General features: G+C 48.6%; 1 protein-coding gene across 1 annotated transcript in view; it reads right to left on the reverse strand.

Moving 5' to 3' along the window:
- The window catches only part of GABBR2 (gamma-aminobutyric acid type B receptor subunit 2), a 341,390-nt gene that overhangs the window by 147,597 nt on the left and 176,117 nt on the right, over positions 1-17,676 (reverse strand). The window contains exons 5-6 of the mRNA XM_081803256.1: positions 7,599-7,664; positions 1,023-1,223 (exon numbers count right to left, since the gene is read on the reverse strand). Coding sequence (XP_081659382.1) covers positions 1,023-1,223; positions 7,599-7,664 — 267 coding nt within the window. The remainder of the gene's footprint in view (positions 1-1,022; positions 1,224-7,598; positions 7,665-17,676) is intronic.

The following is a 17,676-nucleotide window of genomic DNA, read 5'->3' on the forward strand; positions in this document are numbered from 1 at the left end:
AATAAATCATTCTTATAGAGCTGGCTCTGATAGAGATTAAGTAATAGCTAAAAAATTATATACAAAAATTTTATATAGCTTTGCCATGAAGTTTAATTCCTTCAGTGGAACTGGGGTCGGGTGGAGAAAGGAACCATCTGAGCTCAGAGAAGACAGAAGGGAATTGTGTGCACTGCTCTCCTCGATACTGGCTGGCGGTTAGGACTACGAGATAGAACCGTCTTCGTTCACCAGGGCCGCCATCCCCTGATTCTTGATAACATTTACACTGACAGGTAACGGTGTACTTCTGAAATACTTTTACGTATGTCACATTACCTGGCCCTCTTGCAGCTCTCCGGGATAAGCGGGGTGGGGGGGTGGGGGGGGGTGGCAGGGGTTAGTAACGCCCATGGGAACATGTGGAGCGCCCTGTCCAAGGTCCTGCTCCCAGGAATGACAGCACTGAGGGACCGGGCACCATGCCAGTCACATTGCACAATCTGCCACCAGAGGAGGGTATTTCTACCCTATTGTACAGATGAAGAATCCGTGGCTTGAACAACTCAAGCTCAAGTTCACACAGCTGGTAAGTGGCAAAATGGGGTTCAAGCCAGTCTGGCTGGTCTACAGCTCATGTTTCCCAAAGTCTACTTGAGGGGGTCTGTCCTCTCCTCTAGGCTGACAGGAGCACCAGTGAGCCTGAGAAATGACATTCCAGGTCCGAGGTACATGGAGTGAAAGCCCGACAAAGTCTGAAACACCGGGCCTGTAGTTGGTGCTGTCAAAATCATGATTCCATTGCTTACGTGTTTTGTGCTTACAAAGCACCCTTACCTCATTTGATTCTCAAGTTCCTTAGAGGGGCATGCAGTAGAGGTCTGGCTATCCCCATTTAACAGGCTCAGAGAGGTCAAGTGATTTGCTCAAAGTCACACAGCAGAGGCCAGAACAAGATCTGGGTACTTTGTACCAACATCATCAGACAAGATGATCAAAAGAGATGGGCCTGGGGGCTGAAGTGGGCAGACCATGGCACTGACCTTTCCTGAGATGGTCTTGATCTGCTTGGAGCTCAGGGGCTCGAAGTCCACACCGATGTAGCCCTCCATGGCAGCAAGCAGATTCTTCCGGAGACAACGGGATGAGTTGGCTTCTGTGCGCACCTGCTCCCACCACGAAGGCTCATACCAGCCCGGGATGATCCACTGGTATTTGCTACCATACATGTTCTCCTCATATGCCTGCAACAGATGGGTTGACCATGAAGGTACCAAGAGTTAAACATTTGTTCAAGGCCTTGTGCCCTGTGAGACAGGTGAAGGGAGCTCAGGCCTCCTCTTACCAGAGGGTTTATTAATTTTTCTATTATTCGCTTTGTTATCTTTCCTCATCATCTCTCAATAGACCCAAGGTAGTTTATTGGAAACATATATAATAAAATAATAAACACTGAATAAAAATTGAAACATGAGGGCCTGACCAAAGCCGGATAAGGACACTATAAGAAAAGAAAACTATAGACTGATATCTCTGATGAATATAGTGGCAAAAATTCTCAACAACATATTGGCAAACTGAATTCAAGAACACATTAGAAAGATTATACACTATGACCAAGTGGCCTTTATCCCTGGGATGCAAGGATGGTTCAACATACACAAATGAATAAATGTAATACATCACATTAGTAGAATTAAAGATAAAAATCACGTGATCATTGCAACAGATGCTCTCTGTGTACTGTGATGAACTGTGCACATTTTAAAACATGACCCTTAAATGATCCTGCAGTACATTCCTGGAGAGCCATGAACACATTGGGAAACAGTTCATGCCATGCCCCGTTGGGCTCCTTGGCCTACAACAGAGACAGCACAGAGGCCAAGAGGACGTGGCAGGGGAGCCTGCAGGATTGCTTTGGACTCCAGGAAGCTTCTGGCTGCCCTCCACTTAGGCTCTGGGTTGTTAGCCAGGCTCTGTCCACAGCAGGGTGGGCCAGAGACCCTAATGGCCTCTGTACATTAGAGAAAAGTTACAGTCAAGTCTGAGAGTTGGGGGAGAGATCCCCCCCATTCCTACATCTGGGGAAGCGACTCTTCTAGAATTCTCTTAACACCTAAGAAAGCCCATCCTGCAGCATGGGCAGTGGAGCATCTCACTGGGATAAATGTGAGTTAAAATGTTTGTTCCTTAACTTAAGCTTAGATAGCATCTCCATGGCCTCATCTCCTTGGTTCAGTGAAGCCTCTGGAGATTAAACTGAAATTATTTAATGAAAGAGCCCTTCAACTACTTCAAGGCAGTGATCACACTGTGTTTTCTCTAGACTCCTCTGATGATATGGGACCTTGACCTCCCCAATTCTAGATAATATACTTCTCATAATGCAGCCTCAGATCATAGTCATTTTTCCAGCAGCTACATTATAATGTTGCCCCTATCACAACTGTTGTAGAAAACACAGCCCTCATATTTCAATTACAGGATAAAATCCCAGTTCAATAAAGGGAGGCAATCTCCTGATCTTCCCTCTAATAAATGGGATTTAGTCCAAAGAATCTTTCTTTTGAAGAAAAGATAATCTGAGATCTGTTGAGGGGCTAGATTTTTGAACAAAAGGCTCATCCCAGTGATCCCAGGTCACTGTATGAACGGCAGAACCTGTGAGACTTTACAACTCTCGTCCTTCATAGGAAGGGAGGAACTCACATATCTTGAGCCCCTATTGTGCTTGGCCAGTTATACACATTATCTTATTTTATTCTCACAACAACCCTATGAGGTATGCATTATTATTTCTAACTTATAGATGATGAAACTGAGGCTCCGAGATCGAGGGATTTGCCCAAACACATACAGCTAAGTCAAGGGGACAAGATTCAAAGTCCATTTTTGGAAGTTCCCCTCTTTTCTTAGCAAAATAAATAAAACAAAACTTTTTGGAAGCTTTCAGGTTGAGGCAAGAAGAGTGCCGCCCTTATTAGGAAGGTATGTTAGGTAGGAATCAACAGATACAGAGTAAGGACAACAGGACTTCTAAGCAGACACAGAGGCAGACCTGCATCACTCTCTGAGGACAAAGACCTCGTGATAACTTAGAGACAGCACAGAGCAGGAAGTCAGAAGCCGCCCAGGGATCTGCTGTGACAGCTCTTTGACCTGCCCTTGTCTAATTAGGAGCTGTTCCTTGTGAGTGAATTTTCCAGAAAATAGAAGCTTAGCCCATTTGAGTGACAATAGATTTTGTTTAGAATGTTATTCAGTTTTGATGAAGATAAACATTTTCCTACTGACCTTCTCAAACAAACAAAAAGGGAGATTACAGTCAAGCAGCACCAGATTCTCTGCCACATACCAGCTGGGTAACTCTGGTGCCCAACTCCTCGGGTCTCACTTTTCCCATCTCTAGCCTGTGGAAAGCAAAGCCTATCTCACTGGGTTGGTGTAAAGAATTAAATGAGATGACACGTGTACCATGCCTGGCCAACTCTACATCCGGGCACATTTTAGCAGCTCCTTCTCATTGCCTTCTCCTTTCTGTAATGCATGGTTTTATTCTGAACACCAGTCACTGTTACGGGCCGTGCACAGTCATGCTGCTGGGTCTACGGTGGCACTTTTCACTGCCATTGAGCCCCTGCCTTCTCTGAACTTGCTGCTTTTAAACTGTTATGGCTTGGAAAGCAGGGCGGCTGGGTGGTTAAACATGTGCAGAGCAAAAGTAAATAGGCTTTGAGTGAGGGTCTAAGAGGCTTCCCTGCAAGGTAGGTGAACTGGTTTAAATACACCATCCACCATCTAAAGCACCTGAGGGGAAGGCTCTGGGCCTCCATTCTGCTATTCCCATATTCAGACGGACTGAGCATGTGAGCTGGGAGTAAAGGAATGCTCTCTGTCTCCTTTGCTGGAGGGGGAGTTTTTGTAGGGTGGCGTCCACTCTTCTGTGGATCTCCGGTGCTCAGCACAGTGCCTGGTGTGCCCAGGGCACCCAAGAAGTGGTTGCGGAATGACTGAACACATTTCCAGCTTCCTTGGTCACCTTAGTTTTCATTTTCCCTGTCTCTGGTAGGAATGTGATCTCAGGACCTGTGGCCACCGGTGGGCCCTGCCATGTGGCGACAGGCAGTCCTGAGCTCACCTTCTTCAGTCTCAGGGACTGCTTTGGTTCTTATTAGTTGCTGACAGGTAACCATGATATGAATTATTTTTAAAAATCCAGTTTCCTCTTTTTATTATGTTTCCTTTCGCCTCCTCCCCTTTCCATGCAAGAAGGACATTTCCCTTTTCCTATTACGGTCACACCAATGATAGTAATAAACCCTCACGTCAAGAAGGCAGTTCACAGTTGGGATGATGGTCTCCTTTCGTGGCCTTATTTAAGCCTCTTGCCAACCCCGTGAGGCCGCTGGGGCAAGGACTGCTGCTTCCATTTTGGAGGTGAGGCAGCTAGAGACCAGAGGTGTAAGGTGACCTGCCTGAGGTCACACAGCTGGTGGAGCTAAAACCAGAACCCAGGCCAGAGTGCTTGAGAATTTAGAATAGACCCCCGAGGGCGGAGGACAAGACAAAAGCGACGGAGACATGCTCATTCTGTGCTGAAGCCCAAATGAACATTTTGCCACAGGGCTATAAATAGGTCTTGCATTTGCTGGAGTCTGCTCTTCCATTGGGTGGCGGTTCCAATCTCAAGAACACAGCAACATGCTGCAAAGTTTGCACTGCGGCATTTGGATGGCAAAGATACGGCTGTTTCCACCGGATCTGCACTCTGACCCTGACGAGGAGAGGAAGGCTCTTTCACAGGGGTCTCGGCTCTGAGCAGGCCCTCCCTCTGTCACACGCCAGTCTTGATCCAGTAGGAAGACATGGAGCAGACTCTCCTCAGGATCTTCCAGACCTGCCAGAAGAATTCCTTCCTAACCACGTAAGAGGGCAGATGGCTTCCGAGGGTCTCGAATAAATACCCAACAAAAAAACCTGCAAGGAATTTCTCAACAACCAAAGCCACCCGCAGACTCTGAGAGGAAGCCCATTGCAAAATGTCCACCGTCCAACAAGAGGAAAGTAGGATGAGGAAGTGGATGGTGTCCCACGCCATGTGGAAGGCAAGCAGCCTGGGGCTTTGTGTCGAGAGGAAGACAGCCACACCGTCTGTTCTGAAGCAGAAACCATGGCTGGAAATGCCACTCGGAAAATAATCCCAGTGCATGGCACAGAGTGGAATCACAGCCACGCCCCCACTTGGGTTTGGCTCAGAGAGGAGCATGAGGTCTGCTTCCAGTTCTTAAAAAAGGGAGATGGCCAGCGATCTGTGTGGTGTCTTCGTGGATCATGTTTATTAATTTATTTCTCCTGGAGTTATGACCCACCATGCACCAGCTGCTTGCAAGGCCTTGGGGATATGGTGAAGGGTGGGGAGGGATAGGGATAAAATCCAGTTTCTTCCCCAAAAGAGATTCCATTCTCCAATATGGAGCATTATTTTCCTTTTAATTTTATTTTTGTAATTTTTTTTAAAGATTTTATTTATTTATTTGACAGAGAGAGACACAGCGAGAGAGGGAACACAAGCAGGGGGAGTGGGAGAGGGAGAAGCAGGCTTCCCGCCGAGCAGGGAGCCCGATGCGGGGCTCAATCTCAGGACCCTGGGATCATGACCGGAGCCGAAGACGCTTAACGATGAAGCCACCCAGGCGCCCCTATTTTCCTTTTTAAAATGGGCCACTTCGGGACCTCAGATGGTAATGTACAAGGTTTTATGATAAAGGTTTATGAGTAAAATTTTATGAGCAAGGTTTTGAAGCAAAATGTATTAAATCCATTTGCTCCATTTTTTCAATTTTTCTCATGTTCATCCTTAGATTTTCATAGGGAAAGACCCCTTGCTTCCCTTAACTGGAGCAGAGGATGCTTCTTACCATCTTGTAAAGACCATCAGATAGGAAACTCACCAGCCCAGCAGTGAGCTCCATTCTCACACACCTGAGACTTTACATAAACAAACAAAAAAAGACCGCGGACATTTACCGAGGGCTCACTATCCATCAGGCACCGTGCAGTGTTTCTGTTCATTCAATCTCCACAACAATCCTAGGAGACTGGTACTATTATCATCCCCACTTTACAGATGAGAAAACAAAGGCTCCAGAAGTGTCAACAACAAGTCCAAATTCAGCAACTAAGCCGCAGACTGGCTCCTGAGCTCCCAACTCCATCCAGGATCCCCAGTAAATCAAGAGATGATCAGGAGGTTCTCATTTTGTTCTTGAGCCTTCGGGATGAAACAGCCCCGTGTGACTGTGGCTTCCGGTCACCATTCTGTCCTCACTCCTGGTGCGCTTTGAGTTCCTGCATCTCTCTGGAAAGGGGTAGCAGGAGCTGAGAAGGATACCCCAGGCAGTGCAGACAGCAGAGGGACCACCTTCCCTGGGTGTGGACATGCAGCCGGAGGTCCCCTTGGCTCCTCAGAGTTATGCTTACCTTGGTGACTCACAGCAACCCTGAAGTCAACCAAGACCCCAAAGTCTCTTCTGTTCTAAATGCACAGTCCTCCTCAGCTATGCTCTACCACCTTGGACACAGGCAGCTTGATTTGTTCTAATGTAACCTTCCATTAGGGCTATGAGATTTAACCTTAGACTGAAGCAAACATTCCAGCCTGTTAGGGTTCTTTGCAATCTTGGATCTGTTTCCAATATATTTCACAACTTCCAAAATTCCTACAAGTCTGTTTTTTATAATCTCATCCAAGTCATCAACAAAAGATCAAAGAGAACGGAGGCCTATGGCCCATCACTAGAGACTACACCTAGAATAAGCTCACTCTAAGTGGAAGCGCTTATTGGGGAGACAATGACTCCCGTGACTGGGCTCTCATTCTGTTGACTCTTCTCCTGACCTGGGGTGGGGGAGAGGGAGCCAGGGCATCAGAATGGAAAGACTTGGTTCCTGTGTTAGAACTCTCACAAGTACGTAGGCAGAACATCATGTGGAAAGAAGTTGATTGGACTGGGAATCAGGTGATGGGGATGGAAGCCTTGGCTCAGCCACGAGCTGGGCCTCTATTTTCTTATCTCTAAAGTGGGATAATGATAATTGTGAGTTGTGTCACATGGTTTACTGAAAAGATGAAATGAGATAAGGTATAAAAAGGTACCTTGTTGCCTATCACGCACCAGACAATTGTAAAGAATTCAGGGGTAGATACTGAACACTTGAGAGAACATTCTAAAGTTGAGACTCTGAGCCCTGCTCCAGGGCCGGGAGGGGGCTCTGAGGTAGCTCAGCCTTGCCGGGACGTCTGGCCCCTCCCACCCTGCCGTGCACACGGCCCACCTCCAAGGCTAAGAAGACAGGCAGGGCATTAGCTTAGACAGGGCGCTGGCGGGGAGGTTGGGCCAGCTGAGGTCCTTAGGTCCTCCCACGACTGCACTGTTCTGAACCCTCGGGGTTTAGCTCCCTGCAAAGAGGAAAGAGCAGTGACCATAACATTTCTGCTTCCAACAACCCGGACTCCAGTTCTATATCCCGCTCAGACCAGGCAGTGAGAATGAGTCTGAGAAACAGCTTCGTGAAACTCCCCATAGACGCAGTGACACGACCAAAGTTTTACTTACACAACAGAACACTTTTGCTGCCATAGTCTGGTCAAACTGGCCGAGGATGATCCTCACGTCATTGCCCTGTGGACAGAAGGACATGTGTGTGAAGGAGAGTGGAGGACAGGCACACTCGAGGGCTTGAGGCCACGGGCAGAGAACATTCGTGCACCCCCAGGTCCCCAGCCAAGAGCCCTGCCCTCTCACCCCAGCACGGCCTGGATGCTCTGGCCCTCTCTGAGGCCAGCTTTCCCTCAGCTCCTGCTGCCCTCCCTGGTCTCCACGGCACACCCTGGGACAAATCTGCACGGGCTGGAGGCTTTGTAAAGCTGGCGGCTCTCAGCGGTCCCAGCAGCATCCCTGATTCCTTCAACAAGGGCAGGCCAACCCTACAGGGCACCGAGACAGCATCTAATCTTCTTCCTCACTTGACACAGGGAAACTGAGGCCAGGGAAGAGAAAGGAGCTTCTAAGGTCCCCAGGGGAGTTGGTGGCTGAAATAAGACTGCAGCGCCCCCCCCCCCAGCAGTATTCTAGACTTTTCTATACCTTCCTGGAACCCACAAGCCTTCCCAATTAAGAAGTTTCAGAGTCTCTGAGTTTTGAGCTTTGTTCAAATCTCAGCTCCACCCACAAGCCTCAGGGCGCCTCAGGTGGCTCCTATATGCATCTTAGCCTCAATTTCCTCACCTGTGGAATGTGGAAAACGGCAGTACCTACCTTCCGGGAGGACTCCCTGACGTGACCCACATAAACTGCTTCACACAGTTCCGGGCACATAGCGAAGACCCAATAAGTGCTAGCTAGTATTAGGATTTTATAACCTCCTCCCAACCCATTTTTAACTCCCAAAAAAACTTATATTTGAAAACTCTATAAATAGGACTGCATTGATTATCTCGATGTGTGCCTTGCACAACAGCTCCTGTGACTCATTTATTCATTCAACAAACATTTACTGGGAGTTTTCCTGAGGCTCCCTCCTGGGTCAGGTGAGGGGCCCTTGCTGCTCTCTGGGGGACAGGGATCCAGGCGGGGCCCAGCCCCATCGAGAACAGGCTACAGGAGGATGTGCCAGGCAGCCTGCAGGAGACCAGCCGGGGCCCTGGCCCCCCGGCCTGCTCCCCACCCCAGTCACTTCCTGCCCTCCGCCCTGAGGCTCAGGCTTGCAGGTGGTGCCACCTTCCCGCCTCTCCAGCAGGCCTCAAGGCCCTTTGATGCATAAAGAAGAGAAACATGCCTTTAAAGATCAGTTTTTAGCATCTTTCAAAATTGGAAAGTGCTGACTGGGAGGCCATTTTACTCATCATGTACTTTAGCAAAATAAAAAAGGCTTGGATTCTAAAATCATCCTTCGTTTGCAAGCAAGAATGGAAAGAAGAGAAAAAAAAAAAAAACAACCCTGCTCTGAAAGGACTTTAAAAGATCGTTAACAGAGCAGTTGAAGGAAGGCAAGCCTTTGTCATCACCATGTCTGCAACGCTATAAAAAGTTCTAAGCTGCTTCCGTTCTGTGGACAATGCTCTCAGGCACACTCCAGGGGTTTTTTTGCTTGTTTGTTGAAATCTTTTAGCCTTCTTTGCTGCTAATAGTATTCATCCATCCAGCCAGCAAACACTTACTGAGCATCTACTTTGTGCCAAGCTCTGTGTTGCTAAACATGGTATAGTAGAAATAGCTTATCGGGTTTTAGAGTTAGGGAGACCTCAGTTCAAATCCCAGCTCTACCACTGACCAGCTGCGTGAACTTGAGTCTTAATCCCCTGGAGCCTCAATTTTCTCACCATTGAAGGAGGGATAATCCAACCTACCTTGCCGGGGGGCTGTAGGATTCATACTAAGGAAACCCAGCCATTGGCTTCCATGATGCTTCCTCCTGGCTCCTTCCTACCTCCTAGTCCCTCCTGCTCAGACTGAGTCAGCTCACCATCTTTCTGCACATCCCTACATGCTGGTGTTCTACACAGTTCTGCCCTTAGCTCTGTGTCCTCATCACTCTCCTGGGCAGCCTCATTCAAGACCCCAGCCACAACTGCCCGCCGTGTGCTACGGAGGCCCGATCACTCTCCCCACGCCCAGCTTTTCTCTAGCTGCCCCTGGATCCCTCCACTTGGATTCTCCCACGTACCTCAAGCTCAGCACATCCCAAGCTGAACTCATCATCTTTGCCAACGAGCCCTTTCCCCCTCCTGCGTGGTCCATCTCTGAGAACGGTGTCGCCAACCTCCCACCCACCCAGGTTCACTTGCCTCCCTCCGAGCCCTAACCAGGACCCACCCGCTGGTTCTGCCTGCCCACCAGTGCCAAATCACCCCCACCCCTGCAGCTTCACCTCGCTGGGTGTGGCCACCATCATTCCTCCTCGGTAAAATACAACTGCCTCCCGGCTGGATCCCCACCCTTAGTCCTGCTCCATCCACCCTGCTCTCCACAGAGCAGATTAAGGAATCATTCCGAGATTCAAATGTGGTTGTGTAAAATCTTTCCATGGCTCCCTGAGCTTTCCAGGTCAACTGAGCTCCTGAGTAGGACATTCGAGATGCTTTACCAGCCGACTCCTGCTCAGTCTTTGCCAGTCTTGCAGGGCATGAGAATGAGCTACCTGCAGTTCTCTAGAAGAGGGCTGCCACTTACGTACTCCTTCACTAGCTCATTCCCCCACCTGCTCCCCTCTTGCTTTCTGCAAGCTCGTCCATCTTGAACGCCCTTCCCTCTCACCTCTGCCTGGAGAGCTGCCACTCACCCTTCATGCTTTAGCTCAGGCACCCCTACCCTGAGAAACCATCTGTGTCCTCTGAGGTGCTCATTTGCTCCTCTGTGGGCCCAGAGCACTCTGTGCTTCCCTCTATCATGGCACAAGTCCACTTGCTTATCTGTCTTCTCCGCTGGACTGAGGGTAACTTGACTCATCTCTGGGTCCCCAGGTCAGGGGGTCAAGGCATGACACATATATAACCACAGGTGTTGAATGCACAATTAAGTGAGCGAATGCTCTGTCAAGTACCAAGCGCAGCGCCTGGCCTGCATTCCTTATTCAGTAACTGGTAGCTATCATCACCACTGCCCTGATATCCTGCTAGCCTAGGGCCTCGGCACTCACTGGGTTCACTATGTCCGTTTCTTGAATGCACTGAGGAGCCCACATCTTCACGGCTGACCACCTGACCACCTGCAGATAGATAAATAACCGGCTCTACCACTTGTGGACCATTTGGTGTCTCTGTTGCCATGACAACCAAGTCGCAAGGACCATTTGGTGCTATGCTCCCAGACTGTTAAAATTGGGCAGAACCCAAGGGATCGCTGATCTAGTGAACCCCTTCCTAGAGAGGCAAAAGGCTTCCCCCAACACTGCCCAGTGGAACCAGTGCTCTCACCTTGGTGGCCCTCTGACCATCAGAGGACCTGGAGAAAGGTCCTGGCCAGAGCCAGGTTCTGCCCATGGTAGGGAGCGACTCACACCCACTCTGATTCCAGCCAGTGAGAGGCAGCAAGATGCTGCAGTGTCTGGGAGGGAAGAGCCAGCATCCAGTGCAGCTCCCAGAGAGGGAAGGGCGTTCAAGATGGACGAGATGGAATCCCGTGTGGGGAGTGGACAAAGGGAGATGCAACTGGCCTGGGATGCTCAGCAGGAGCCTTGAGAGCGGTAGAAAGAACTGGAAGGGCTTCTCAAAATGGGATATGTTTCCTCCTGAAGCATGAGTTTTCCTGAGAGTATGAGAAGCATGGATATACCTCATTCTTCTTTCCAGAGTAGCAATTTATTGGAAGATTCAGGGGTGAGGGAAAAGGTTTTGGATTCCGGGAGTCTTTTTTTTTCTTTTTAAATAAAGATTATTTATTTATGAGAGAGAGAGAGAGAGCGAGAGAGAGTGCAGGAAGGAGGGGCAGAGGGAGAGGGAATCTTTTTTTAAAGATTTATTTATTTATTTGTGCGTGCGAGAGAGAAATAGAGAGAGCGTGAGCAGGGGGAGAGAGAATCTCAAGCAGACCTCACACTGAGCATGGAGCCGGATGTGGGGCTCCATCTCATGCCCCTGAGATCATGACCTGAGCTGATACCAAGAGTCAGATGCTCAACCGACTGCCACCCAAGCGTCCTTGGATTTCCAGAGCCTTAAAAGTTTTTAACACATGTGTCCTCTCACAAAAGTTCCAGAACCACGCTGTTCAATGTTACATAACTTGTATCTTTCCCTGAAAATCTGTTAAGTGGAAAGAGAAATTTTGTCTCGGCAGTGGTTCCTGCTTCTGGCCACACCTCCACGTCCCTGCCAGGGGCCTGAACACTTGCTCCTTTGCCATGGAAAGGACTCTGGGGCAGTGTGGGGAGAACAAGGGGTAGAGGAGGAGAGCCCTGAATGTCCCTGAGGCTGAGAGCGACAGAACAGAGTTGGGACAGTACAGTGAACCCAGAATGTGGCAGAGGGCAGGGTCCAAAATTCCTGTGCCCTTCCACAGACTCTTGATTCTGCAGGGGGCCACCTGGAGCAAAAGGTGACCTGAGGTGGGACAAAGGACACCTTGTACTCACATGGCTAGATCCATGTGTAGACCACACAGAGGCCTGTGTTCACAAGAGGCCTCGCCTACAGGGAAGGGGCAGACACGGGAGGAAACAACGATGGGGTGGGAGGTCCAAGCCTGGATGGATTTCCTTCCCTCCTTCCTGGTCCTTCTCATCTCTTGCCTAGAGCCTCTTTGTCTCTGGGACACTTAAAGTGAGCTAAGATCACACACACACACAAAAGTGACACTTCAGAAACATGACCCAATTCAAAGACTTTGTGTATAACCCCTAGGTTGCAGGGGATCTTAGCAAATAAAAAGCAAGGACAGTTCCTGAGCTCTTTCTAGCTGTGGGACTAAGGAGTGCATCAGCCCCGCCCAAGGAGAGGGGTGTTATTACTACGTCCACTCCGGAAAGTTTCACGAGTGAGCTGAGCCCCAAAGAATGAAGGAAGTTTCTCAAGTGCGGCACATCGCCGGCCCCGCTGGTTCCTGCACTCGGGACCGGGGCGTCCATCCCCGTGCAGGGAGGGTGGGCTGCTTCTAGCTCGCCCCCCTCTCTAGAGAACTGCCCCCAGCGAAGGGACTTCAGGCGGTGCCCCACATCCTGCAGCACCCAGTGACCGCCTCCCTGAAAGGCGGGGCCCGCTCTGTGGAGCAGGCTGTGTTCCAGGCAATCCCGCCAAGACCGCAATCTGGCCCGGCTCCCCGCTTGCCTTATCCTGCATCTCTCTCCCTTCTCCGGAGCACGCTCTCAATAAATCACTTTGACCAGACTCTCAGGCTCTGTTTCTAGGGAGTGCAGCCTAAGACACCAGGTCCCACAGGTAGGAAGTGGTGGCGCTGGCCTCCACCCCGGGTCGGCCTGGCCCCAGAGCCTGAGCGCTTGACCTCTCAGCCCTACGTATTGCCTCCCCGGCTGAGAAAATACCCAGTTTGTGGCACTGGCTTGCGGAGGAAAGTGGGGTAGGCTTGGACGTGAAAGCACTGCAACAGCCGGTGTGATCCTGAGACACTGAAATAGCTGGTGGGCGTTGAAAAGAGCAGGCGAGCAGAAGCCACCCTTCCCTGTGGCAGGAGCGCAGGGTCCCGCTGGAACGGAAGGTCAACACTGGCCTCTGCGTTACCTGGCCTCTCCTGCCACCCACGCATCCGGCTTGGTCCACCTGCAATCGCTCCCTGGCTTCCCAGGTGCCCAGTCCCACAGACCCACTGGGCTGCTGGAAAATCAGGTAAAACTATGTGCAGTGCTGTTGGAAGGGAGGCTGAGCTTTAGAGGCTGGCCATGATGGGGCTGGGGGCTGGCCTGGGAAGGGCTCTGGAGCCCAGGCCCACTCCTGCCCCCTGACTCTGGCCGTGAGACCTGGGGTAAGTCCAGCAGGGTTAGCCTAGACACTTCCCAAAGTCCCTCCTGGCCCGGACACACTGTTCCATACCCAGAATGAGTACTTTCATTTAGTTGAAGTTAGTTTTTCTTAGACATTTTTCTTCCTTACCAGAAATATGCCTAAATTTAGGCAGAGAAGCAGGAGACTTATATTCTTTTGTTGCTGTTGTTACGTTGATCTTTTTATTCTGATTAGGCCTCCCGTTTATTTTTCATTTTTATCTGTCTGTCCGCCTGTCTACTTATTGGAGCGTAGTTGACATAAAACGTTATGTTAGTTTAAGTGTACAACATAGTAATCGGACAAGTCTATACCTTAAGGAGACATATATTTCTTTTTTAATTTTTTAGGGTTTTTTTTTTAAGATTTTATTTATTTATTTGAGAGAGAGAATGAGATAGAGAATGAGATAGAGAGAGAGAGAGCACAAGGGGCGGAGCGGGAGAGGGAGAAGCAGACTCCCCGCCGAGCAGGGGAGCCCGACGCGGGACTCGATCCCGGGACTCCAGGATCATGACCTGAGCCGAAGGCAGTCGCTTAACCAACTGAGCCATCCAGGCGCCCTATTTTTAAGATTTTATGTATTTATTTGTCAGAGAGAGAGAGAGAGAGCACAAGCAGGGGGAGCTGCAGGCAAAGAGGGAAGCAAACTCCCCACCAAGCAAGGAGCCCGACACGGAGCTTGATCCCAGGACCCTGGAATCATGACCTGAGCTGAAGGCAGACGCTCAATCGACTGAGCCACCCAGGCATCCCAAGGAGACATATGTTCTTAAAGAAGGAAGTGAAGAAGGAATAGCCCATAGCATGCCACTTCTGTAAAGTTTATTATTTTATCTTGAAAATTCACGTATATTTAGCATTCCAATAACGTATTTATGTTTATCTCAAGATAAAAATAATGCTTTCCTTCCCAGGTTTCTGAGCAAAACTGGCCTGCTGGGAAGATGGACGATGTTTATTCTGTAGCTTTGCATCCCCCTGGGGTGCCTGTGTGAAATGTAGTTTCCGGCAGTCAAGCAGGCTCCTGGCCTGTGGGGTCGGGGGGCAGCTCCCACGAGGCCTCTCCCATGGAGCGAAGGGGGCAGCAGTCCACCTGAAGGCCTATTTTTATGGTCTTCCTATGATAGGCAGACTGAGGCCCCCTCACCCCGGAATGTCCTCTTTCCTAATCTCCAGAACCCGGGAATATGCTCCGTGACGTGGCCAGAGGGAAAGAACGCTGCAGGTGGAATTAAGGTTGCTCATCGGCTGCTTTATAAATTAGGGAGACTATCCTGGAATCTGAATCCTGAATGATGGGCTGGGGGCGCTGCTCCAGGGAAGGTAGATAAAGCAAATAAAACGAACAGAGCATCTGAAGCCGGGCACTCTCCCCCACGGGGCCCAATGCTTCAGAGCAGGCACCCTGGAGATAGCCAGGGGCAGCCTCCGCCCTCCTCCCTGCACAGCGTGGCAACAGTTCACTTGCAAGCCCCCGTGTTTGGAACAGGCCTGGAAGGAGCTGAGAGGCCTCGGGTCTGCGTCACACAGAGATGGTTTCATTTCTTGACTTCCTTGGGGTGAACTTTGGTGCATATGCGCTAAGTCAGCCTGATGAATTTCACGATTTGGTTCCTCTGTGCTTTTGCGTATTTTCGCCTTGGTGATCTGTCCAAGACTCAGAGTGTTATGGCTCCCAGTGCTGTTGTGTTTCTGTCAATTCTCCTTTGTATTTTAATAGGCTTTTCTTTATATATTTCAATGAGATGCAATTTACAGCAATAAGGGTCCATGAGTGTGTTATTCTCACGGTGAATCGAACCCCTATCTATATAGAATGACTCTCCTTCATCACAGCTGGTACCTTGAATTCCCTTTGGTCTCATATGAACACTGGGGTTCTTGCTTGGTTTGGTTTGCTTGATCTACCTGTGCCCGACATTTTACCTTTGACCTTTCTGGGTCATTTCCTCTGTTGTCAATAGCTGTAGTCAGTTCTTGAAAAACATAATTCTCTAAGTCTTTGCCTTTTAATAGGGAGATGGGCCCATTTGAATTTATGGTCAGAATGGCTCTATTTGGTCTGCAGTTATATGTTAGGCTTTCAGGTTTTCAATACGTGGACTAAAATTTCCCTGCTTCTACCTTCTCTGCCAAAAGCTTTGGGTTCTGTTTGCGTTGTAGTGTATTTACCATCAAGTTATTCAAAGCCTTCTTTAGCGTCTATGTTTATTTAGGAAACTCATGAGCAAGGTGGGCTCTGCTGAGTCCCTCTTTTACTTAAGACCAGGAGGTTACCACCCATATGTTTTACTCACCCCTTTTTGGGGCTCTGTGAATGGAATTTGGATTTTTCTATCTCAGTTATTGTTATTAAAGTATCTATTTTTGCACCTGATGTATATGTACGTTTGCTTTCAAAACGAACTTCTGCATCTGTGTACAATTTTGTAACAATGATTTGGACTGAGCTCTCTGACCACGGGTTGCATTGGCCCCTGATCAGCCGTCTCCGCCACGACCTGCTATGAAGTTTGCCATTGTTCTCGGCTGAGCTGATGTAAGACTTGAAGGATTAACTCCAAGAAGGGCACCTGGCTAGGACTTGAGCCGTATGCATGGGAGGATGTCTCCCAGCTGCTCCATTGTCTCTGGGCTTGAAAGCTGCAGAAGAGTCGAAGTGGCCTGGTTTTTGCATCTTTGTGGGAAATTTGCTTTTTTCTGGCCTAGATACTTATAGATTTTTTCCCCCTTTATGTTTGTACTTCAAAGATTTTGCCAAAATGTGTCTTGGTATGACTCTCTTTTCACCAATTCTGCTAGAAAGTGGAAAGGCCAGCTAGACAGTGCATGTAACAATGTGCACATTTCCTTTATGAAATTGTTGATCTTGTAGTTCCAAATGGTTGACTATTAGCAATTTTGTCAGTCCAATCTAGCAGGACTCTCTTGAGCCCACTTAAGTGTGTCTCCTTTTTCAAAATAAACTTCTTAAGTTTTAGATTTACAGAAAAGTGACAAAGAAAGTTGCCCTATGTTCCTCACCCAGCTTCCCCTATTATTATTTTATGTTAGTGTGGTACATTTGATACAATTAATGAATCAATATTATTATTAGCTAATGTCCATACTTAATTCAGATTTCCTTAGTTTTTTTTTTTTTTTCTACTGTCCTTACTCTATTCCTGGATTACATCCAGAGTACCACATTATATTTAGTTGTCATGTCTACATAGGCTCCTTTCGACTCAGACGTTCCTTATTTTTGAAGACCTAGACAGTTTTGAGGAGTATCTGGAAAATGGCCTTCACCTGGAATTTGTCTGACGTTTTCCTCATGCTTAGGCTTAGGGCATGGGTTTTGGGAAGGAAGGCCACAGAGGTAAACTGGCCTTCTCACCCCCTCATATCAAGGGTGCCTCCTATCAATGTGACTTATCACTGTTGATGTTGACCTTGTCACCTGGCTGAGGTCGTGTTTGTCTGATTTCTCCACCATCAAGTTACTCTTCTCCCCCCTTTCCTCACTCTGGAAGGAAGTCACTTAAGAAGTGGTTTGTCCTGCTCCACCTCCATGAGCATGAAATATCTACATAAATTATTTGGAATTCTTCTGTATAAGAGATTTGTCTGTTCTTTTCCATTTATTTATTCATAGCAGCACAGACACACGGATATTTATTTTTATACATTGGGTTATAATCCAATACTATTTTATTTTGTTGCTGACATTGTCCCAGCTTTGGCCACTGGGAGCTCTTTCAATTGGCTCGGACACCCTCCCATGAGTGTGTGTTGTTGCTGTTCTGAATACTCCCTTACTTTTCTTTTCTTTTTTAAAGATTTTTTATTTTTATTTATTTGAGAGAGAGAGAATGAGAGAGAGAGAACACCTGAGAGGGGATAGGGTCAGAGGACGAAGCAGACTCCCTGCCGAGCAGGAAGCCCGATGCAGGACTCGATCCAGGGACTCCAGGATCATGACCTGAGCCGAAGGCAGTCGCTTAACCAACTGAGCCATCCAGGCGCCCCTGAATACTCCCTTACTTTTCTGGCACTAAAAGATGCTCCAGGATCATCTTGCATATGTCCTGCCCCAGTCCTAGAATCAGCCATCTCTCCAAGGAGTCCTGGATCCTTTTTATGGAGAATGGGTATTAGAAACCAAGATCTGGGTGCGAGGTATGCTTGTTGCTACTACGATGTCTATTTTGTTT

The sequence above is a fragment of the Leptonychotes weddellii genome, chromosome 14, assembly GCF_054177405.1.
Source record: "Leptonychotes weddellii isolate Sample4059 chromosome 14, ASM5417740v2, whole genome shotgun sequence".
NCBI classification, from domain to species: Eukaryota; Metazoa; Chordata; class Mammalia; order Carnivora; family Phocidae; genus Leptonychotes; species Leptonychotes weddellii.